Here is a 24,048-nt window from a genome sequence, read left to right as displayed (position 1 = left end):
AACTTTGTTTGCCTATTTTGTTTCCATAGGGAAATTTGTAATTTACTTTGAATGTGCTACTACCTTGTATCCAACAAAATCAAAATACTATGGATATGGAATTCTAAAACTAAAAACAGAATGATCTTGAGCAGCTCAGCATATCAGGCAGAATCTATGAGGAGTGAAACAGAGTTAACATTTGGAGTCCAATATTAGTCTTCTAAAGGAGTTCCAAAGCAAAGTCATATTAAACTTAAAACACTAAGTCTGATTTTCCCTCTGCAAATGCTACAAGACATGTTGAGTTTCTCCAGCACTTCCTGTTTTCATTTATACCTTATATCCAAAGACAATTAGCTGAAAGTTTTAACATCCCCTTTTCTTTATTTGAAACCAAGATTCCAAAGGTAAACATGGTTATGCCCAAGTATAGAAATTACTTCTGCCACCACAGCTTGCCCTGTAAACAAGCCTGCAAAGAGTACGGCTGAGTGAACCCAAAAGAGGTGCTCAAATCTAAGTACAATCATTAAATATCTATCTGTCTTCTTTAAAAAATAGCATCCTGGAAGAAAATTGCTGCAGTCAAAATGAGAAGTTCAAATGTTCAAATGAGAATGACAATTAAAATTATGAAGTTATACCATATTGTCTAATTTAATGTTACAGTATCAAGAACTGCAGTAGGGCAGGACTTCATTTAACTCTTTCTTTCTCCACAGATGCTGCCAGATCTGTTGAGTATCTCCAGCATTTTCTTTTTTTTATTTACGATTTCCAACATCTGTAATCTTTTGCTTTGTCAGATTATGAATCATATGAATATTTTCTTTATAGGGCTCCCTGGTTTCCATGAGAGAGGTAACAAATTGGCAGTGTAACATAGTGTGGACATAATCAATTGGAATGGTTATAATAATTATACTAACTGATAATATTGAAGTTTTGGCCCTGAATTTTTTAATAATCTGGCAGCATCTGTGGAGAAAGAAAGAGTTAAATGAAGTCCTGCCCTACTGCAGTTCTTGATACTGTAACATTAATTTTTTAATAATCTTCCTGCTTGTCTTCTGGTTTCTTCAACGGGAGAGATAAGGACAGGTAGAGAATCAATGGAAATAACTTTCTGCAACCATTTGATTGGAGTTAAGCTAGTTCTCCAGCGTAACTTAAATAATTCCTGATCTTTTCTTTTTCTAACATTGCTACAACCGTGTGATGAAAATGATGTGTAACGAGTTATTTTTTTACAAGGTGTTAATGCGTGCTTTGAGGGATTTCAATTTGCCAAAAATTGTGACAGATGATGTGCCCATTTTTATGGGACTCATTGGTGATCTGTTTCCCACCCTGGATGTTCCTAGAAAGCGAGACCAAAAATTTGAACAATTGGTCAGACAGTCCACTCTGGAACTCAGCCTACAGCATGAAGAAAGCTTTATCCTCAAGGTGTGAAATCTTTCATCTTAAAAACACCTTTATACCTTTTGTCATAAAAGTAACACCATATTTTCTTTTCTTTGTTTTATCTAGAAAATGTGTACAAGTTGTTGAATTGTGCCATGTCAAATCTTTGTGCTAAGTCACAATTTTCTTGTTGCACTTTCTGAGATTAATGTTTGAATACTAATAAGTAAGGGATGCATTTTTACCAAAAGAAAATCAGGCATTGTTTTGATCATAATGCAAGAGAAATGATTGTAGCCCAAGAAATCAGTAAGTAAAAATTTGTTCTTAGGTTAGCGTGTTATAGAACGTTACAAAAAGAATGGGCAGTATTTTTGGGGCCTGCTAGGCTAGAAAACATGGCAGGTGGAGGTGAGCTAATAAAACAGGAATGAAAATTGTGGTTTCTCAATAGCAGTTTGAAATGAGGAGATTAAGTCAGCAATGTGGCAGTGGTAGGTTTCTACTTGTAATACTTTTGCGTCCTGTGAATATTGGTTATAGTAAAAAACTTATCTTGAAGGTAGCACTTAATTCCGAAAGCAGTGGTCTATAAGAATCTCTGGACACCCTACTCACATTCATTTAAAGGTGGCTCAGCAGTTGGCTTTGCGCTATTGTATTGTTTTCTTTGTTAAACTCTGAGGAACAGGAGGATTGAAGATGCTAGCTAGAAATGTTAAAAACGATGGTAAGAGTTTCTGCAAGTAACTAAAAAGGAAAATTGTAACTAATGTGAGTCTGGGGAATTATTAGTTAGAAATAGATAATGATAGAAGTGTTGAACACATCATCACTGCAGAGAACACACATAAGACCCCAGAAGTACTTGTAAATTAAGAAGTGAAAGAGAGGGAGGAATTTAGAGCAAATGCAATCACCAGGGCAAGGGTACTGGGGGCAAAAAATTTGAAATAAAGATTGAGAAGTCAACAGGTCCTGATAGACTTCATCCAAGCATTCTAAAAGAGGTAGCTGTGGAGATTACAGATACAATTTTAAAAATTTTTCAAAGTTCATTAATTTCTGGAAAAGACACATTAGAATGGAAAATCAAAAATGTAATTCCTCTATTGAAGAACATTGGGAGGCAGAAAGCAAAAAACTACATACTACTTAACATTGATCTTAGTAAAATACTAGATTCCATTGTTAAGGAGGTTATAGCAGGGTAATTAGAAAATCTCATTGTGATCAGAGACAGCAGCATGGTTTTGAGAAAGGGAAGTCATGTTTGACTAATTTATTAGAGCTCTTTGAGGAAGTGATAAACAGAATAGACATCACTGCAGATGAAAGTCAGATAAAAGTTATCAAATAATAGCAGAGACAGGCTCACTAACAGTCATAGAAACAAGAATCTTAGTTACATAGCTAAATATAACTGGTCTTTCTCAAAAATAAACATACCAATGTATTCTTCTAACCATGATGTGGAGGTGCCAGTGTTGGACTGGGGTGGAAAAGGTCAGAAATCGCACGACACCAGGTTATAGTCCAACAGGTTCATTTGAAAACACAAACTTTCAGAGTATTACTCCTTCTTCAGGTATTGGTGAGAGAGGTAGTATCAGACACAGAATTTATTAGTAAAAGATCAAAGGGTCACATCACTGATGAGGATGTACTAAACAAACCTAAGATGCCGTTAAATCAATTAGACAGTTTTAATTCATTAATATGTATATATTATTTACATATTATCAATATATAAATCCCTGAACTCCTTTGAAGTCACTGTCCTGAGAGAACTAAAGAATTTATCAGTATTAATAAGAGGTGACATTTTACGCATGGTACATTGGTGAGACCATGCAGACGCTACAACAACGGATGAATGGACACTGTGCAACAATCGCCAAACAGGGATGTTCCCTCCCAGTCGGGGAATACTTCAGCGGTCAAGGCCATTCAGCTTCAGATCTTCGGGTAAACGTCATCCAAGGCAGATTATGGGATACACTACAACGCAGAGTCACCGAGCAGAGGCTGATAGCCAAATTCAGTACCCATGAAGACGGTTTCAACTGGGATTTTAGGTTCATGTCATATTTACCACTCCACCACCTACACTCTCACACATGTGTACATATACACACACCCACTTACACAAACTCTCTCTCTGTCTCACACACACACATGCACACACAGTCTCTCTCCCATGTGTGCGCACACACACTCTGTCTCCCCCCTCACTCTGACACACACACTCTCTCTCCCCCCTCGCGCACACACACACTCTCTCTCCCCCCTCACTCACTCACTCACTCACACTCACAGACACACACACACACACACACACGCACACAGTCTCTCTCCCCCCTCACTCACTCACTCTTACACACACACATACACACACACACACACACACATACACACGTGATTCTGTGGGGTAAATTTGTATTTGCAGATGCATTCTATTTTGTTCAAAATGCACACAATTTATAGACAGTCACTCAATGTGACATTTAATAAATTGCTACTTTAGAAATAAAAACAGTCTGACTCCAAACCAAAACACAAATGGATTCTGAACAAGGTCTCACACCTAACATGCATTGTCTGACCTTAAATGTCACCTCTTCTTTACATTGATAAAACCTTTAGTTCTGTCAGGGCAGTGACTTGAACGGAATTCAGGGATTTATATATACATATATTAATCAATTAAAACGTTGTAACTGATTAAAGATTTAACAGCATCTTATGTTTGTTTAGTACATCCTCATCAGTGATGTGACCCTTTGATCTTTTACTTATAAATTTTGTGTCTGATACTACCTCTCTCACTAACACCTGAAGAAGGAGTAAGACTCTGAAAGCTTGTGTTTTCAAATAAACCTGTTGGACTATAACCTGGTGTTGTGTGATTTCTGACCTCCTTCTAACCAATTCTTTCAGTTCAAATAATTATGGTCGTCAATGTTGCCTCCATCCTAGGTGGTTCAGCTCGAAGAGTTGTTGGCTGTCCGTCATTCAGTCTTTGTAGTTGGAAATGCTGGAACAGGAAAGACTCAGGTGAGCAATAGACCATTTGCCGATCTGTAAGATTACTGACAAGAAATAACAATGGTAACATTAATTTGTATGCATGTGTTGAATAGCAGATAAACTGAATGGTATGTTTCATTTTCATAAAGAAATTTTAGCAGTTATACAGTACATTGCACAAACCCCTATTGTCCAAAATGTTTTATATTCAATGAAGTTTTTTTTTTGGAAGTGGAATTACTATTGTAAAGTTAGGAAACCCACTAAGGTCATGCAAACAGAGATTTCATAATGACAAGGGTAATTACTTTTTTTTGTGGGCTTGATTGTGGGATAAATTTTGATTGAAGCAATGGCGAAAGCATCTTTACTCTTTGAAGTAGAGCCATGGAAACTTGTATGTGCACCTGAAAAAGACAACACTGCAGTATGTGTGACAGTCCCTCAGTACAGCATTGGACTGACAGCCTGGATTTTTGTGTTGAAACCTTCAGAGCCTGTAGTCTTAAGGCCTGGAAGCAGGAGTGCTACCAGCGGAGTCACGACTAACTTAGCTGAACGTGTTGTTGTCCACAGCCTGATATTGACAAGTTTGTAATTATTGACCATTCTGTTCTCAAAATTGCTGCATACATTGTGATGGTGATTCTCCCAAAACTGAACACATTTGCAAAACAAAATGCTGTGTAACTTCCAGGAAAAACTGGAGATGAAAGTATTCTTGCCGTTTTCAGTGGTAGAGTCACAGCTAGAGGGAGAGGAGGCAATGTTAAGTTAAATTTGGTAAGTTGCGGTAGTGCCTTCTGTATATAGCATATACCACAGCCAGAGTTGAATGGTGCCACATATTGAGCATTGAAGAAAAAGTGTCTGTAAGTAAACTGCTTTGTCCTGTATGGTTTTGAGCCCTGACCCTACACACCACCAAGTGAGTGATGAGTACAACACTGCTAACTTGAGACTTGTAAAGGAGGGCTTTGCAATGGTAGAGTGTGAGCCAGTTCTGACAGAGTAAAACTTAAATGCTGCATCTATAGCCACATTGTAGATGTAACAGTCCCATTTCAGTGAAGACCCCAGAATGTTGATGTTGAGGGACATGGCAAAACTAATGGAGTGAGCGAGTGTCCGGACTTTCACTTCTTCAAAATAAGATTAACTGGTATTTTTGAGGTGTGGATGGTATCTGCCATTTTGTCAGCCCTGGGCAAGATCTTACCCTGGTGTATCTGAAAAATCTGACCTGTAAAATCTTGCATTAGTACAGCAACTTCAATATAACAATAGATCCCAAGGGTCTTCACAAGACCATTATTCAACAAAATTTGGCATTGAGCCACAGTAAGGGATAGCAGGGTGGATGCCCAAAAGCTGAGTAAATAAATAGTTTTGTGAAGCATCTTGGAGAAGAGGTGGGAGAGGTCTAAGGAAGGTATTCTAGAGCTGTCCAAGGCAAGTGAAATGACAGTTGCCAGTAACTGAGCAATTAAAATTAGCAATGTGCAGGGTCCCAGAATTGGAGAGAGAAGGTTTTCGAAGGCTTGTCAGCCTTATAGGAGGAGCTTACAAGATATAGAATGTGTTACAGCCATACACCTGTGGAAACTTCTGTATTTACTTTTACTTGAAATGATCTGTGCATTTTATTTAATTTGTACTAAATTATCAGCTAAGTTCTTTATTCCCCATCTAGTTTATTAACATTCAGAAGCTGTTACCTTTTTCGTTGCTTTTAAACATAATGGTGTTGATTTGTAAAACTCAGTTTTTCTAAAATAGCATGGCTGTGTGCAAATGACTTTTTTAATTTTCATTTTCTGAAGAAGGGTCTAGGCCCAAAACGTCAGCCTTCCTGCTGCTCTGATGCTGCTTGGCCTACTGTGTTCATCCAGCTCTACACCTTGTTATCTCAGATTCTCCAGCATCTGCAGTTCCTACTATCTCTGAAACTTTTTTAATTAATTGCTTTTAGTCCCAGGTATGAGTGTGTTTGAAAATTCCTGTCCTCAGGAATTCATGAGCACACATTGAATAAAGCTAGATACATACTCATGTACCGGAATATATTGTCAAGCCACATGCCTTAAATTGATTTTTTTTTGTTTTAAAAATTTCAGTAGTGTAAATGACTTTGATTACTCTTATTAAAAATGAACTATAATGACGTAGTTCATAATAACTATAATAAAGTAGTAAAGTAAAGCAGGACATTGGTGAGGTCTGTTTACAGTTCTGGTTGCGCTGCTATGGGTAGGATATTATTAAATTGGTGAGGGTTCAGAGGAGATTTACCAGGATGTTGCCAGGTCTGGAGGTTGACTTATAAGGTTAGGCTGGGACTTCTTTCACCGGAGCGTAGAAGGTTGAGGGGTGACATTACAGAGGTTTAAAAAATCATGAAAGGCATAGATAAGGTGAATAGCAAAGGTCTTTTCCCTAGGGTGGGGGAGTTCAAAACTAGGGGGCACATTTTTAAGGTAAGAGGAGAAAGATAAAGCAGTGAAAGGCTCATCAAGGTGGCAGCAGGATAAGACGCTCCAGTCGGAGCTCCTCTGCTCACCTTTTCCTTTCCCTTTTTTTCTCCTCTTTGCAGTATTTTTGTTTCTTCCCCTCCTCCCCCCAACAACTTTTAACTACCTCCTACTTGGAGGAAGGAGTCAAGGGAGACGAGTCGCGATTGGAGACTGGGCATGAGATGAGAATACAGGCCACGTAGCACAGCGGCAGCAGGGTGAGCACGGGCTGAGTCACAGACCAAATTCCAGAGCGATAGCAGCAGAAAGAGCATGGGCTTGGCCAAGTCCCGGAGCGACGGCAGCAGGGGAATCCCACGCACTGGAGTGGCATGTGGGGAGTCCCGGAGCAGCAAGGTAAAGCGAATCTTGTTGCTGCTGAGTGCTGGTGAGGAGTGGACTGGAGAACTGGAGTGATGCAGGACAGTTGCTGGACTTGGGCCTGGCGCCAACTGCTGAGCTGTTGCTGTTTGGAATTCTTTACTGGACTGTAATTTAAATCCTTTTCACTATGTTATCATTACCTCATTACTAACTCACTCTTAGACACTGTAAGTGATGCTTATTGCTTTCCTTTTAATCCTCTTTTGTATAACAACACTATTATTTTTTAACTCTGTAAGATTTGTACCGAGGTACTTGTACCTAGAATGGCGCATTAAAAGGCAGCCATTGTAAAAAAAAAACTTTTCACCGTACTCCTGTACTGGAGTACAAGTGACAATAAAAAGATATTCAGTTCCAAGATTTAGAAGGGACCTGTGGGAGCAACCTTTTCACACAAAGGGTGGTTCATGTGTGGAGTAATCTGCCAGAAGAAGTGGTAGATGCAGGTTCTGTTACAACATTTAAAAGATATTTGGATAGGTACATGAATAGGAAATGTTTAGAGGGAGATGGGCCAAACGCAAGCAAATGGGACTAATTTAGTTGGGAAACTTGGTCGGCATGGATGAGTTGGACTGAAGAGTCTGTTTCTGTGCTATATGACTATGACTCTAAGTGAAATGCTTATATGATTTGCATTACAACTGAAGGGAGAACAGTACATGACAAAGTGTCATGTTTTCCCAATATAACCTCAGAAATGATTATAACATTTTAAAAGAACAGAATTTAAAATGTAAAATAGTAATTTTCACTTTTGATCAACAAGTACAATTGCGTTCTCTTGTCAACGAGCACTTCTGGATAATTTGAACTAATAGCTGAAAGCCCCAAAATGTAGCTTGTTTAAATTTGTTTATCCCTGGTTACATTGCAGAATTTTCCAAGCCAAGGGTGCACGTAAAAAAATAAATTCCCAAAAAGCAATATTGGAGTGAGATCCTGTTTCATTCTGCCCTGTTCCCATTTTCACCTGGGCAGTTTCTGAAGCAAGTTGTGAACCTCTGCCGGGAAACAAATTAAATATGCAAACAGCCAATTAAGTACGTCTTTAAAACTCTGCAGTGAGATTTACACCAAAAGCAGCACATAGGTTCCATAGTTTCATCAGGATGCAGCAGGTGAATGAAATGCATCGAGTCATTGTTGACTGAACTTGATCTGCTTGGAAGGCTGAAATTGGCAAGCTTGCGGTAAGCCACAGGGAAAGATACTGATTGGTTGTGCTGGGCTAACATCACTAGCTTTAGAGGGAATTGCAACTTTGTGCACTGACTTTCAAGTGCCTTAGGGCCTGTTTAAACTGAATCTTAAATTCCTGGCTGCCAGACTTGCCTGCAAATTTCAAGTGACCTCTGCAACAGGAGCTTGGACCGTTTAAGAGGGAGCAGTGGCTTCAGCTACCACAACAGCAGCAACAACAATGATTGAATTGAATGGCAGAGCAAGCTTGATGGGCTGAGTGACTCACTCCTGTTCCTAACTACAGGAACAATAGCTGTCTTTGCAACCACATGCTGTGGCACAAAACAGAAGGAGTGGAAAGGGAGCTCAGCTCAAAGATGATAATGCACCCAGCGCAGAATCTGTAGCCAAAGACAGGCTTCTCAATTTGTCAGAACAAGGTTAGCTCGGGAGACTTGAGCTTTTGCAGCACATAGCTGAGACATTTGTTGCCCATGGAACCAGATACCCACCCAAGGGGACCAGGGGGGCCATGCATTGCCAGTGGTTGTCAAAGTCACCAAAGCCCTGACTGACTTTGCTTCAAACTCTTCCAGGAACCTGGAGACATATCCAGGATATCACAGTCAGTTTCCCATGAATGCCTCACCCTGATCGCTTGATGCCTTGTTTGCCGAGGCTGCCAATTATATCATCTTAGCTATGGATGAGGCTGCTCAAACATAACCTATTGCTGGCTTCGCTGAATTGAATGGATTTTAAATGCCAGGAGGTGGTTGATTGCATGCATGTGATAATCAAAACTCCTTCAGATTTTCTTGGAATCTTCAGAATCATCTCTGTACAGAATCTTTGTTGATCGCGCAAGGTGATCATTCATGTCTGCTCCAGATGTACAGAGAGCTGCCATGACTCTTTCATTCTTCATTAATCAAACCCCGTAGGGCAGTCTGGTAGGAGACTGAGCTACCCACTGAAGATCTGACTGCTGGGTCCTGTTAAGAACTTTTCAATGGAGATGGAGGGGAGATAGAACAGGAACCATATCATTCATCAGTGCTACAATAGAGCAAGCCATTGGTTTGCTCAAAATAGAGTTTCAGACCCTGTGAAATCTGGAGATGCCCCATCTTGGAACTCTGATGACCCTTCTGTTCTTTCTAACAAGGTGCTGAAAGGTAGAGTGGAGATGGTGCAAGAAGAGTTTAGAGAGTCTCACACCGGAGGATTAGGATGGGAAGCCTGGTGTAAACCTGGTGCTGGAAACCACAAGCCTAATTAACAGAGAAACCCATTATGAACTAACCCAGACACACTTTCACTTGAAAAACTGTACTTGCAGAGATTTGAGAATTCTGTCAAAAAAACTGTGATACTAGCCCCATATTTCATTTTTGCAGACTGTGTGATGTATGGATGACAAGCTACCCATTAATTGGAAGGAAGCTGAATAGGTTGAAGGGGAATTGTGACTCAGCTGAGGCCATGTAAATGCAGTCTTTATGTAGACTGAAATAAGGATTTTCTTAATTGAAATGTTAGCATTGTAAAAAAAACACTCAAGTGAATTCCCTTTTGAAACTTAGCTGTCATCCTCTTATGCTTCCTATTATTTAGTCATGGTACAGCCCTTGAAGCTTGAGCAGAGCTGGAGACAGGCTGCTTGTTTCTCCATGAGACCTGCAAGTAATGAATATCTTCTGTGTTTTGGAATCCATTGCAGTCCAGCAATAGACTTTCTATCGATGACGAGGCACACTGGGTTATCAAGACAGGAGATTGATCTGCAGCTCTGTCTGGTGTTAGGAGCTTAGCTCAGTTGGCTGGATGGCTAGCTTGCAATGCAAAGTGATACAACAGTGTGGGTTCAATTCCTGCATCAACTGAGGTTACCATTGGAGGATTCTCATTTTCGACCTCTTCACTCTTCAAGTGGAGTGCCCCTGAGGTTAAACCACCACCAGTCATCTATCTCTAATGAGAGAGCAGCCCTATGGTCTGGTCAGACTACAGTGCCTTTACCTTTAATGTAGGACCCAGAAAGTGATGTGTTTCTGCTCCAGAGAAAGCTGTGCAGAAATCATAAGACTACATTCTGGGAGCATTCATCCTTCATGTTTTCTATAAGGATCTGCCATAGAGATTGAAGACATAAATTTGTTCTGAATGTAGATAGAATAGGGTTTTAACAAGACCCTAGTATAGTGCAGGTAGTAAGGGCTCATATATTGCTGACTCAGTTCAATATTTGTGTCTGTTAAGTGCCAGAAGCAGTACACCATCTAATTACATCACCAGGTTTTTGAGTCACTGCTCCCTCTTCATCGCTGGTGTCCAGTACATATGCCATACTACCAATCTCAAGGGCATCGTGCCCCACTGCGGTTAACATGGCCATAGCTACATATCTGCCTTTCCCTGTCATCTGTAAAGAGAGAAGGCACAGAATTAGGAGTCTGAGAAATAAAATGTGAATTGTATGAGTAGCATGACTTTGTGGAATGGGCATGAGAGGGTACTAGAATGGCATGTTGGCTGTTGAGATGGAGATTTGACAAGACAGTGGGGAGAAAGGATTGTGTGTCAGTCAGAGGAGTGCAGTGTTTAAGAATATTACAAAGGTGATAGAGTGATGGCTGCCAGCTGGGAATGGTATGATACCCATATTGCTAGACACAATGAGATCAGTAAATCTTTTTTCAACAATGGATCAAGGTCCTGGATACCAGAGTGCCTGCTGCTCACAGCCTCTCCTGCTTCCAGATACGCCTGGCTGACTTTCTCCCTTGAGAATTCTTGAGAATTCCTTTCTGGTCTCTCACTGCAGCCATTATTATACAGGGACGAGTTGAAGAAGTGGAGGGGGACGCCTAACCACATCTTGCTTCCATCATGAGAGAGTTCTCCACTTTGCAATAGAAATGCTTCAATGAATGATTTAGTGCACAATTCTGCTCACATTCTCCAGTTGGGCAACCCACGATAAAAATGCAATGTTGAGGCAGTTAGAGCCTTGGCTAAGCCCATTCCAGAGTTTGCTAGCTTCCAGCCTTCTAATTGCCCTTTCCTTAATTCATTGTCCCTTTTCTTGTATGCAAACCCACACAGATCAAAACTAGAAATGACAGTACTCACCATAATGGACCAGACAGTATAAATTCCAAGCGGTGTAGAACAACATCACTCCATCAGAGGCCTCACTGATGATGTTACCTAGCGTGGTGACAAAACGTCTGAACTAAAACAAGCCAGCTCGATGAGCAAGTCAACAACCTCACCCACAACTCGAACTACAGATCTTTTCCAAAACTTTAAATAATGGAAACAAATTTTACTCACTGTAACCAGGGAATCCATTGGGGTCATGTATTTGTTAGATCATTTGCTAAGATCATATTTTTGCTCAAAACTGTGTACCACAACGTAGCTTCTCACATGACTATCTTTAGGTAGCTATCACATTGTCCCTATTTTCTCATGCATTGATTTTGAGTTGTAACAATTGATTTAATAAAAATACTTCCAATTCAAAATTCACCAAGGCAAATCATACTTACATACTGTCCTCAAGGGACTGTCCGGTTGCATCCAACCAGATGAGTTACGTATACACGAGGACAGACCTGACCTTGAAGATTGCCAATACGCAGCTCATATCTGAACCCAAACCTGGGTCAGCTAAATGTTCCATCGCCCACATATGTTGCAAGAAGGACTTGGGAATATGTTGAGTACTTCCCAAACAATGGCAATCATCTCATTGATGAGGACATCCAACACCGTACCAGTTGCACCTGCTCCACCTTCTACAAAATACAGCAGTGAGGGTTTGATAACAAAAGCCTCCATCGATCAAGAAAATTCCTAGTGTAAAGAACAGTGGCCGGCACCACACTCATGCACAGCAGTGAGCCTGTGAGTGACATATTAGTGCAAGAGAAATTCCATCATCAGTTCCTCTGCTGCATTTGTCAGCACAGAGGACAGTGACCTTCTTGAAACCAGCTTAATAGATGTTTAGGTTAAATGCCTGCAAAGTCAACTACAACGGGCAAGATACCAAATCTGAATGGCTGAAAAGTACCTCCCCTGTGGAGTTATAAATCACTGAGATAGCAAGAACTGCAGATGCTGGAGTCCCGAACCGAAACGCCAACTTCCCTGCTCCTCTGATGCTGCCTGACCTACTGTGTTTCTCCAGCTCCACACTTTGTTATTCCCTGTGGAGTACTATTTTCTCAACTCTCAAATGGCCAATGTTCTACGGGAAGAGAAAGAAATTGCTTTAAAAGTCTTCTGAAACTCTCATTGAACTAATGAAACACTGATATTAATAACTGGGAAGAGCTTGCTATCAATCACTCAAAATAGGGACAACCTATAAAACAAACTACATTATACTTTGAATCTAAATGCCTTAATGATGAGGCAGAGTGTCCACAAGAGTGCAAAAGAAAAGTCAGCATATCCTACACTTTAGATCTCACAACATTATGGGAAGTCCAGTTCCATGTGCCCAAAAATCTGCAATTCAAAAGTTAGCCTATTTGGTCAATGAGAACCATAGCACTCGCAACTCCAAACATCATTGAATCAAGGGACAACTGATGATGCTGAATGTAAATACCTGAATGCAGCTGGTTAACAACCTGAGCCATCAATTAAGGCTGTTGTGCCAGTAAACTCTTGGTGTATCCCTTTTCTATGTTTTGAATGGGATGTATCATTGGCAGTCCTCAAGACCGCTGTCATTGCTGCCATGTTGAAGGAGGGTTCAAAGGATACAGGCAAAAATACCCCTACTTTAACAAATTGGGTTCTATCCCACTAACAAATAGTGTATATTTGTTACACTGTCGTGCCATTTCTTTTTTCTTTAAGACTATTATTTTGCTTAAATTAATTTTTATGCTTCCAATCCCATTTTCAATGCTAGAGTTCTCAGGATACCTGCAACGCTCAACTATAAATACTGACACAAAAAAATTCTTAACTGTAACTACCATTTCCATATTTGCAATAGCAATATCATCATTACCATTTTTCAAGGGACCCATGTTACTTCTGACCATACATTTTTGCCAAATATAATTTTCAAGATACATTTCACAGTGAGTGCTTAATGAATGTGGTGATGTCAGTCCTCTGTGTTTGCCTCAATTTCAAACGTTAATCATACTGAAAGCTTTAGTACCATTTACTCCGTTTTTGAAATATAAGGAGGGTGCTTGGGAACAAGGTTATGAAGAAATATAGTAATGGAAGTGGAATTTGGATTGCAATTAATACAGTAGAAACACTGTGGCAGACCTGTCCTGTGTATTGGTAGGATGAAGTTACGGTACTCGTGGAAAATGATTAACAGCAGTTTTACTTCAGTGCCAGAAATCAGAATGCACATCAGCATCTTAAATGCATTTTTACACATGATATAAGTTTTAACAGAAAAAAAGTCATGACACAATAATAAAACTTGTACTTGAGTCATGCGTTCAACTTTAACAATTAATATATGAATTACTCTTCGTTTAGGTATTAAAGACTTTGTACAGGACGTATGGAAACATGAAACGAAAACCTATCTGGAATGACCTTAACCCAAAAGCCATCAGCACAGATGAGATGTTTGGTTTTATACACCCTGCAACTCGAGAATGGAAGGATGGTAGTGTTTCAAATACAGCATTTTGAACAGCCATTGTGTGGTTGATAAAACTGGGGTCAGGATTATTGACTAAGACATTGATTGAGTAGCTTTGAAAACCATCAATTGAGGCTGCTGTGCCAATAAACCCTTGGTTTATCCTTTTCCCTTGTTTTGAAAGTGATGTAACATTGTAGTCCTCAAGTCCTCAGTCAATATTCCCATATCGAAGGAAGGTTGAAAGGCTGCAGGGAAAAACCCCTACTTAGTTCAACAATTTAGATTCCATCCCAACTGGATCTAGTGATTTTGTTTCTCTCTAATTTGAGCAGTGCCAATTAAATTAGCCCAGTGAACTCCTGCATTGCCCCGTGTGCAGTTATGCAGCTCCTATGGGAGGTATTGATGGGTAGTCATCAGGAGCAAAATCTGTGTTCTGTTCCCTGGCCAAGAAGCCCTAAGACTAATTGTGGCATCTGTGATGTGACCCCCAGTGGAAATTTGTTTACTTAGCACAAACTATCCTACTTTATAGAGCTCAATGCTCCAGCACTGAGTACAGTGAAATTACTCACAAAGCCATGAGAAAACATTGAAATGGACATTGTAATCTTGTCTGTTGCACATAGTAATTTGTTGACGGGTAGAAAAATCTTAGTTTCAATAAAGCTTTGATATTCACTGTTTCTTTTGTTCACAGGTCTTTTCTCTTATATTATGAGAGAGCAAGCCAATATAACACACGGTGGTCCAAAGTGGATTGTGCTAGATGGTGATATAGATCCCATGTGGATTGAGTCACTGAACACAGTTATGGATGATAATAAGGTAGTTAGTGCTTTAATTAGAGAATAATGCAAGTGACTGTTTCAAAATATCAACATGTTCACGGTGGGCACTTATTCCAAAAGTATTGATTTAACTTTTCCAAAATCATAAACATCCCTCCCACCACATGGATGTCCTAATTAATCTGAAACATCTAAACTTAATGTTCTTTTGTTTCATTTTTAAATTAATAATTGATAATACTTTGCAGAATCATATTTTCAGCTATTCTGCTCCCACTCTTATCCTCGGGTTGGCGAAGACAAAAATTCTCCTTTTCTGTTCCAAGATCAAATTTTATTCCATCACCTGCACTATATCCTCCGTCTCAGGACTCCATTAAGAACTTTGATCTTAAATGTATTCCTATTCTGTTCCAACTACTAACATCTGAATTCATGCTACACTTTCATCTGGGAATTGTGAGTGCAGAATGACTCCCTATGAAAGATGGTATTTCTCAACTTCCAGAAATCATCAAAACTTGTGTTTCTGCTAGACTGCAAACCAAAAAGCAGGCAATCCCCAATCATCCTACAATGTAATAGCTGGATTTCTGTATCTTGATTTGCATTTCAATTTTTGGTGCGTAAAATTAACTAATTTCTTTCAAATTTTCAAAGACAGATCTTTTCAGATCATCTTTCTGGCAGATCTTCCCGGCCCTTGAAAAACATAGGCCAGGGTAAGAAACTGGGAAAAGTCAAGTGAAATTTCCAGCAAGGACATTCCTGACACAGATTAAAAGTTCACTTTCCATCCAAGTGTTAAATGGTGAGACAAGATTCTTCGCAATGAGTGAGGAGAGTTTTATTTGCATGGATTATCAGTCAGCAAGGTGCCAAAGGCATTGCTGCAGTCTTGTAGATTTGTGCAGGTTTCTTAGTGTCCCTGACAAACCTGCCTGTTTCTCCTCTATCTGTCTATGTCACCAGAGTCACAATTATTGACACCATGGGGTCATCTCCTTCCTGGATCTTAGCAGGTACCTACTCTCTGACAGTGTTCTGAGTGCCACTGAGCTGGGGTGTTTCTCTGTTGACCAGTTGTGGAAGCGTGGCCATAGGAGCTCCCAACTCTAATCCAGCTGAAGTACCTAATAAGGTGTCTTATCTGAGGTGGTAGTGGTGGGGGTGGGGGGTGTGGTGAGGGTGGTGTGGTACTGTACAGAGCGCAGCCTTGCCAGTGCATGTAGCATGGTGGCATGTCACTTGGCAGAACAGAGAAGATCATTGACCTTGTGGCATTGCTGGGCATTTCTTCAGATGGTGATACCGTACTGACCTAGGCCAGCCGGCATAGTCAATGTCGTGGCCTCTTCTGCCCATTCTGGGGAAGAGGACAACCCTCTTCTTCACCACCCAACCAACCAGGACCTCCAGGACCCTGCCCATATTGTCAGACACCAATTGCTTGTGATCTGCCATATTTAGGGCAAATGTCTGAAACTGTTTAAGGCAGCTCCGTGTTGTCATGCTCTTCCAGGTGCACAACAGCCTTTCAAATATGGCACGGGGCATCTTGGGATATGCAGGCAGTGGTTAATACTTCAGCCTATTAGCATGTAGGAGAATCAGGCTAGCATTGGATGAACAGGGTGCCATTACAGTGCAATACCTTGTTATTGAGGTGAGTTTTAGATGGTAGCATAAGAGAAAGCACTAGCCCTCACAGAGAGAAACCCTCCATGAATCTCAACAAAAATGGCAGCAGATTTTTGCTAAGATTCAGTCCACAGCCTTTCATCTTTTAGAAGACTGTACAACAGCTGCTATGTTTTACATTGGATAGCTGTACCAGTTCAGTGGCTTCTTTTAACATTTACTAGCTCCACTGTTGCAAATTTCCACTCTTCCTGTATTGCTGTGGGTCCTCCAAGAATGTACATTTCTCCCTTTGTGCAACACACTGCATTTCTCCTCCAACGTTGCAGCAAAGTGCAGGAAAGACTTTCCAGCACATCTACTTGACTGGAAAAGTATGGTATGCACTATTGTTGTCACTGATATGTGACCCGTCTTAAGAACTGGACCCGAAACGTTAATTCTGATTTCTCTCCACAGATGCTGTTAGACCTGCTGAGTTTTTCCAGCAAGTTCTGTCTTTTGTTTTTGGCTGTGATTTCCAGCATCCGAGTTCTTTCATTTTTTTCGTGAATTTCTTCACCATTACTTTGGTGAACGAAGCTCCTATTTTTCGTGCCAATCCTTATTATCTTAACCTCTCAGTCTTGTTAACGATTCTTCAGAGTACTCTTTCTGTGTTTCTAATAGCCATGTTGGAACTGACCAGAACTTATACCTTATCAGTGATCTAACTAATGTCTTTTATAAGTTCAACACTAGTTCCTTACGTCTATGTTTCGGAGCCCAATGTAAAATTCAGAATCCCCTCGCTCTCCCCTTTAACAGCCATCACTTCACACCCATAGCAATTTATACCAATAAATATGGAGCTGGAAAAGCACAGCCGGTCAGACAGCATCCGGGGAGCAGGAAAGTCAACGTTTCAGGCTGGAACCCTTCGACAGAACTGGGGAGAGGAGCCCAGAAATAAATACAGGGAAGGGGTGGAGCTTGGGCGACGGTTGGTGAGATGGAGATAGGTGGATGCAGGTAGGGGGTTATTGTGGTTGGTCAGTGGGAAGGTGGAACAGATAAGTGAGTCAGAAGAAGGACAGGTTTGGGGGGTGGGTGTTGTGGGAGAGATTTTGAAGCTGGTGAAGTCAATATCGAGGCCATTGGGCTGTAAGCTCCCAAGGCGAAATATGAGGTATTGTTGCTCTAGTTTACATTTGGCCTTGCTCTGACAGTGAAAGAGGCCAAGGATGGACATATCACCAGGGAGTGGGAAGGGGAGTTAAAGTGGAGGGCAACTGGAAGATTGGGTTGGTTGGTGCCTGCAGAGCGTAGATGCTCCCCAAACCAGTCCCTGAATCTGCGTTTTGTCTGCCCGATTTGGAGGAGACCACATTGGGAGCAATGGATACAGTAGATGAGGTTAAATGAATTGCAGGTGAATCTCTGCTGGATCTGGAAAGATTGTTTAGGGCCTCGGACAGAGGTGAGGAGGGAGGTGTAGGGGCAGGTGTGGTAGAGGATTTGGTCGGGTGTGTGGAGCTGATGAGGGAGCCGAGGAATGAACAGTCCCTGCGGAAAGCGGACAGTGGTGAGGAGGGAAATATCTTTTTGGTTGCAGGGAAGGGTCTGATTGTAGGTGGTGGAAATGTCAGAGGATGATGCATTGTATTCTGAGGTTGGTGGGGTCATTTGTGAGGACCAAGGGGACTCTATTCTTATTGTTGCTAGGGGGAGGGTTTTGATGACAGAAGCATGGGAAATGGGGGAGATGTAGTTGAGGGCCTACTTAATAACAGAAGAAGGGAAATTATGGTCTCTAAAGTAGGAGGATACCTGGGAAGTCCTAGAGTAGAACGCCTCATCCTGGAAGAAGATGTGGCAGATGTGGAGGAATTACGAGTAAGGGATAGAACTTTTGCAGGAGGGTGGGTGAGAGGAGAGAAATGGTCCAGGTGAATTTGAGGGCACAGTGGAAGATGTTGGCTAAGCTGGTGAACTGTTCAAGCTGCTCGTGGGAGCATGAGACAGCACTGATACAGTCATCAATATAACGGAGAAAGAGGTGTGGGATAGTGCCAGCGTAGTTGAAGAGGGACTGTTCCACAAATCTACAAAGAGGCAGGCGTGGCTTCGACCCATGGCCACCCCTTTGGTTTGTAGGAAGTGGGAGGAATCGAAGGAAAAATTGTTGAGGTGAGGACCAATTCCGCCAAGCAACTGAAAGTGTCGGTGGAGGGGGATTGGTTGGGCCTACGGGAGAGGAAGAAGCGGAGAGCTTTTAGGCCATCCTCCTGGGAAGTGCAGGTGTACAGGGCCTGAATGTCCATGATGAAGAAAAGGTGTTGGGGGCCTGGGAATTGAAAGTTTGGAAAATGTGGAGGGTGTGGGTTGTGTCCCGAATGTAGGTAGGGAGTTCCTGGACCAAAGGGGAAAGAACAGAGTCGAGATAGGAGGAGATGAGCTCAGTGGGGCAAGGGCAGGCAGAGACAATGGGTTGACTGGGATAGTCGAGTTTATGGATCTTGGGTAGGAGATAGAAACGGGTGGTGTGGGGTTGGGGAGCTATCAGAGGCTGTGGACAGGAGATCTCTGGAGGCAATGAGTTTGTTGGTGGTCTGGGTGATGATGGCTTGGTGATCTGAGGTGGGATTGTAATTGAGGGGATGGTAGGAGGAGGTATCAGGGTTGCCGTGTGGTCTCATCGATGTAGAAGTCAATTCACCATACTACAACGGCACTCCCTTTGTTGGCGGGTTTGATGGTGAGGTTGGGGTTGAAGTGAAGGGAGTGGAGGGCTGCGTGTTCTGATGGAGAGAGATTGGAGTAAGTGAGAGGGGGTGAAGAGATTCAGGTGATTGATGTCATGATGGCAGTTGGAGATGAAGAGGTTGAGGGAGAGTAGGAGGCCGGGAGGGGTTGTCCAGGAAGATGGAGTCCACAGGAGGTGGGAGAAGGGATCGTTAGAGGGTGGTTAGATTCACGTTCAAAGAAATAAGTGCAGAGGCCGAGGCATGGAATAAGAGCTCGACATCGTGGCATGCATGGAATTCGTTCACATGTGGGCACAGGGGAATGAAGGTGAGTCCTTTCCTGAGGACTGACCATTCAGCCACAGCGAGGGGGAGGTCTGGGAGGACGGTGAATACCAAGCAGAGCTTTGGGACTGACACCGAGTGTTGAGCTGGAGCTGGGATCGGGGGTTGGAGACGGCAGCTGGAGGAGAGGATGTGTGTACAGGAGCGGTCATGTGGGCGGAAGCGGAAGTAATGACTTGGCTGGTGGTCATCATGTGGTCAGTGAAGCCGGTGGTCATCACGTGGTTGGGGAATATGACACATTGTCCTCCAACATTTCCACTACCTACAGTCAGACCCCACCACCAAAAAGATATTCCTCTCTCTATCACTGTCGACTATCCACAGGGACTGTTCACTCCATGACTCCCTTGTCAGCTCTAAACACCCCTCCACCACACCCGGTACATTTGCCTGGAACTGCAGGAGGTGCTACACCTGCCCCTACACGTCCCCCCTCACCTCCATCCCAGGCCCCATCAATCCTTCCAGATCCAGCACAGATTCACCTGCGCTTCATCTAACCTCATCTACTGTATCTGTAGATCCCAATGTGGTCCCCTCTATATTCGGGAGACCAAACGCAGACTCCAGGATCAGTTTGTGGAGCATCTACGCTCTGCATGCACCAACCAACCCAACCTTGCAGTTGCCATCCACTTTAACTCCCCTTCCCACTCCCTGGTGATGTGTCCATACTTGGCCTTCTCTACTGTCATAGTGAAGCCAAACGTAAACTAGAGGAACAACACCTCATATTTTGCCTTGGGAGCTAACAGCTCAATGGCCTGAATATTGACTTCACCAGCTTCAAAATCCCACCCCCCCAAAAAAAAACACTGTCCACCTTCTGACTTACCTTTCCACTCCACCCTTCCCACTGACCAAACACAATAACTCCCTACCTGCATCCACCTATTTCCATCTCACCTACCCTCCCCCCAGGCCGACCCCTCCCCTCCCTCCATTCAGTCCTAATGAAGGATTTTGACTTTCCTACTCAGATGCTGTCTGACCGGCTGTGCTATTCCAGCTCCACATTTATTGAGTCTAGCTTCCAGCTTCTGCGGTCCTTACTGTCTCCAGGCAATTAAAACCACTTGTTCATTATAGAATCCCCTGATGGCATTCCATTGACGATAGAATGAAATTGAATGGGTTCTGCAATAAGAAGGCAGTCTAACCTACTAGACTATCGCCCAGGGGCTGAAGATAAACATGTTTTTTTATATTATTTTCATCCTAAGACTTTTTTGGTCCTCCCATTTCGGAGTTTTGAGAAGGTGAATTTCTCTGTGATATTTTCTTTCATTGGTTTCCTTAGCTTTTTTTTTTAGTTTATAAGTCATAAATTTGTTTGGAAAATATTTTAATTTTAGTTTTTTGAAGATTTAAATAAAGTGATTTAATTATTTTTCTGTTATTTTGAAAATTATAGAATTATAACTGTATTGTTATGACTGTATTGTTGAAGATTTTGTTTTTTGATATTTGTGTACAGGTGTTGACACTTGCCAGCAATGAACGTATTCCACTTAATCCTTCCATGCGCCTTTTGTTTGAAGTAAGCCACTTAAAAACAGCTACACCGGCCACTGTTTCCAGAGCAGGCATTTTATTTGTTAATCCTCAAGACTTGGGCTGGAATCCGTGAGTTATTGATTTTATTGGTGCTGGTGGTAATGCAAATGACTGTGCATGTTTAATATCAAACCTTTCAGTAAATGTGTTTTACTTTCATGTGTTATATTAGCCTGGATGCAGTTACTAGCACTGTCACATCTGAGTCAGTTCTTCGTAGGTTAAAGCCCCACTCTGAAGAATGAAATAAATACTCCAGGGCATTAATGCTTTGCTACATTGTTGGAGTTACATCAGATGAGGCATATAAGCTGATGCCCTGTCCTTGGGTGGGTGTAGAAGTCCGACAGTATAAATTGAAAGAAGAGTGGAGCAGTTATCTCTGATGACCTGGTCAATATTTATCCCTCACTCAATATCAGGAAAACCATATTAGTTTGTCCTTAATCAGATTGTTGTTTGTGAAGCATACAATACACAAATTAGCTGACAAGTTTCCTATATTGCAACAGTGACATTATATTTCCAAAATAAAGCTTTTGGAAAATTCCTGGGTTGTGAAAGGTGCTATATAAGTGCAAAGCTTTGTGCTTCTTTGTTAGGCACAAGAAAAACAAACATTTTTGCATTATACTTAGAAAGACATTATGTAATAACCCATGCAGTTGGGAATTTTCTCACAAGTGGTCCAAAAGACTCCTTCCAATTTTTTTAATAACCAATGGCATCACTTGGTGGATCAGTGCACCTGCACACGCAAAATTGGAGCAATGTTTGGTGAAATTAATGATGTCTTCATATTACTTCCTCAGCTTAACAGTGACTCTTGCAGCATGGAATTACCCACTCAGCTCTCTATTATTGGAGACAAATGAGGAAAATAGTTCTGTGGAAATTAGGTCGCAACAGCAGAGAATTTGGCCGCAGTGCTCACCTTAGAGCTGAATGAGTCTCAATACTCACTGTCAAAGGCAAATCATGATCTATCATTTAGATGGTCAAACTAATCTGTTTGGATAACTGACAGGATCAGATGGGATGCCAGATGCTAACTTCATTTGGATACTGCACAGATTTAAAATAACTTGAAATATGTGTTTAAGTGTCTTATGTCTTTATCGTAAGTAATTAAATATTTTGAGAGTGTTCTGAAGACTTCCTCTAAACAAGTAATTCTTTGTCATTTTGGCTTATGTTTGATTTTTTTTAACCAAAGCAACATTTCATTCATGTATTAAATCTCTTGATTTTTTAAAACTCCATCTCTTATGAGATGCTGGGGCAGCAGGTTGTAGCAGCTTGCTCCAGTATGATCAATCCTCAGATCGCTGCAAACTCCAATTCTGGACTTTTATGCATCCCCAGTATTTATTCTGTTCCATTGGTCTCAATGACTTCTAGACTTGAAGCTCTGAAAATTCATCCTTAAACGTTTCTGTTTGTGCCTCCTCCTTTAAGAAGCTTGGTAATTTAGAACTTAAACATGGCTAAAAGGAGACTAGAAATAGAAGCTTTTCATCTTGCACTCAGCAGAACTAGGATGCGAGAAAACAGGATTAGAAACAGAGACAGCATTTTATAGAGAATGAGAAGAGGGTGCTGATTGGATGGGCCATTATTGTCATAAAGATTATGTCAGAACAGTTAACTATCAATCTTAATTTGTAGTCTAAGCAGGTAAATTCTGATTGGTCAGGATGTTGCCATGGGAATGCAATGCGGGAAAAGAAACATAAAACAGACCCTCAACTATTTACATATTTATCTTCTAGCTTGTGCAAATGCATCACATTGCAGGCCCAGCTAATACTTAAACTGGTTTCTGCTGTAACTCTTAGCACAGTCTGGACTTCTTTAGTGAACGATTTCCAACAGTATAATCACACCTAATGGTAAATATACTTTTGAGGCTTGCAAGCATGGGCTGGTTTAGCACATGCAGCATGCTGCCAACTGTGAACTGTTAACATGACCAGTTGTTTAATGTGGTCCACTAGTTGGAAAATGTAGCCTACAGACTGGCACTGGAGCTTTTATATCACATTAATCATTTGTTTGGTTATTGTGATTATTAATTGTTACTATTTACTATTACAAATAAATAGCTGCAGGTAGACAAATATAAACCAAAGCTCTACTAGTTGAAACTCTGACTTAACAAAACTCTCCCTGCATGCACATATGGACAGAAATAAAACAAAAAGGGTGTTATGGGTGGAGGGGAAGACTGGGAAAGCAGTTCGATGATCCGTGTCCACAGGGCTCAATTCAGTGAGATAAACCTTTTTGCTTGTCAGGACATGCTGTCCTTAATCTTCCTTCTCGAGGTACTCTTACTTGCTACAGGAAGCACAGAGTGATTAGTTTATACTTACAAAGTCTTTGACTTTTTGGTTACAAAGCCACAGCTTACAGCAGCTAGTGAGGGGGAAATAAACTGGCTTTTTCCAGGCTTGAGATTTTTTTTTAAACTGCAGAGAAAAAGGCAGCTCCTTCCTTCTCAGAGATCTGATGATTTCTGATCCAAAATTCACACTCCAATAAATAAAACAAAGAACTGTGCATGCTGGAGATCTGAAGCAAACAACAAACAAATTGCTGGAGAAACTAAACAGGTCTACAAAGAACATAGAACATTACAGCGCAGTACAGGCCCTTCGGCCCTCGATGTTGCGCCGACCTGTGAAACCAATCTGAAGCCTATCTAACCTACACTATTCCATTATCATCCATATGTTTATCCAATGACCATTTAAATGCTCTTAAAGTTGGCGAGTCTACTACTTTTGCAGGCAGGGCATTCCACGCCCTTACTACTCTCTGAGTAAAGAACCTAC

General features: G+C 41.4%; 1 protein-coding gene across 1 annotated transcript in view; it reads left to right on the top strand.

Annotated features, from left to right (window-relative positions):
• LOC109913909 (dynein axonemal heavy chain 11-like) overlaps nt 1-24,048 on the top strand; it is a 336,187-nt gene that overhangs the window by 70,769 nt on the left and 241,370 nt on the right. The window contains exons 24-28 of the mRNA XM_048614118.1: nt 1,237-1,431; nt 4,369-4,446; nt 14,037-14,169; nt 14,849-14,976; nt 21,132-21,280. Coding sequence (XP_048470075.1) covers nt 1,237-1,431; nt 4,369-4,446; nt 14,037-14,169; nt 14,849-14,976; nt 21,132-21,280 — 683 coding nt within the window. The remainder of the gene's footprint in view (nt 1-1,236; nt 1,432-4,368; nt 4,447-14,036; nt 14,170-14,848; nt 14,977-21,131; nt 21,281-24,048) is intronic.

Source organism: Rhincodon typus, chromosome 2, assembly GCF_021869965.1.
Source record: "Rhincodon typus isolate 14 chromosome 2, sRhiTyp1.1, whole genome shotgun sequence".
NCBI lineage: Eukaryota > Metazoa > Chordata > Chondrichthyes > Orectolobiformes > Rhincodontidae > Rhincodon > Rhincodon typus.
This window is presented reverse-complemented; position numbering and strand designations above follow the sequence as displayed.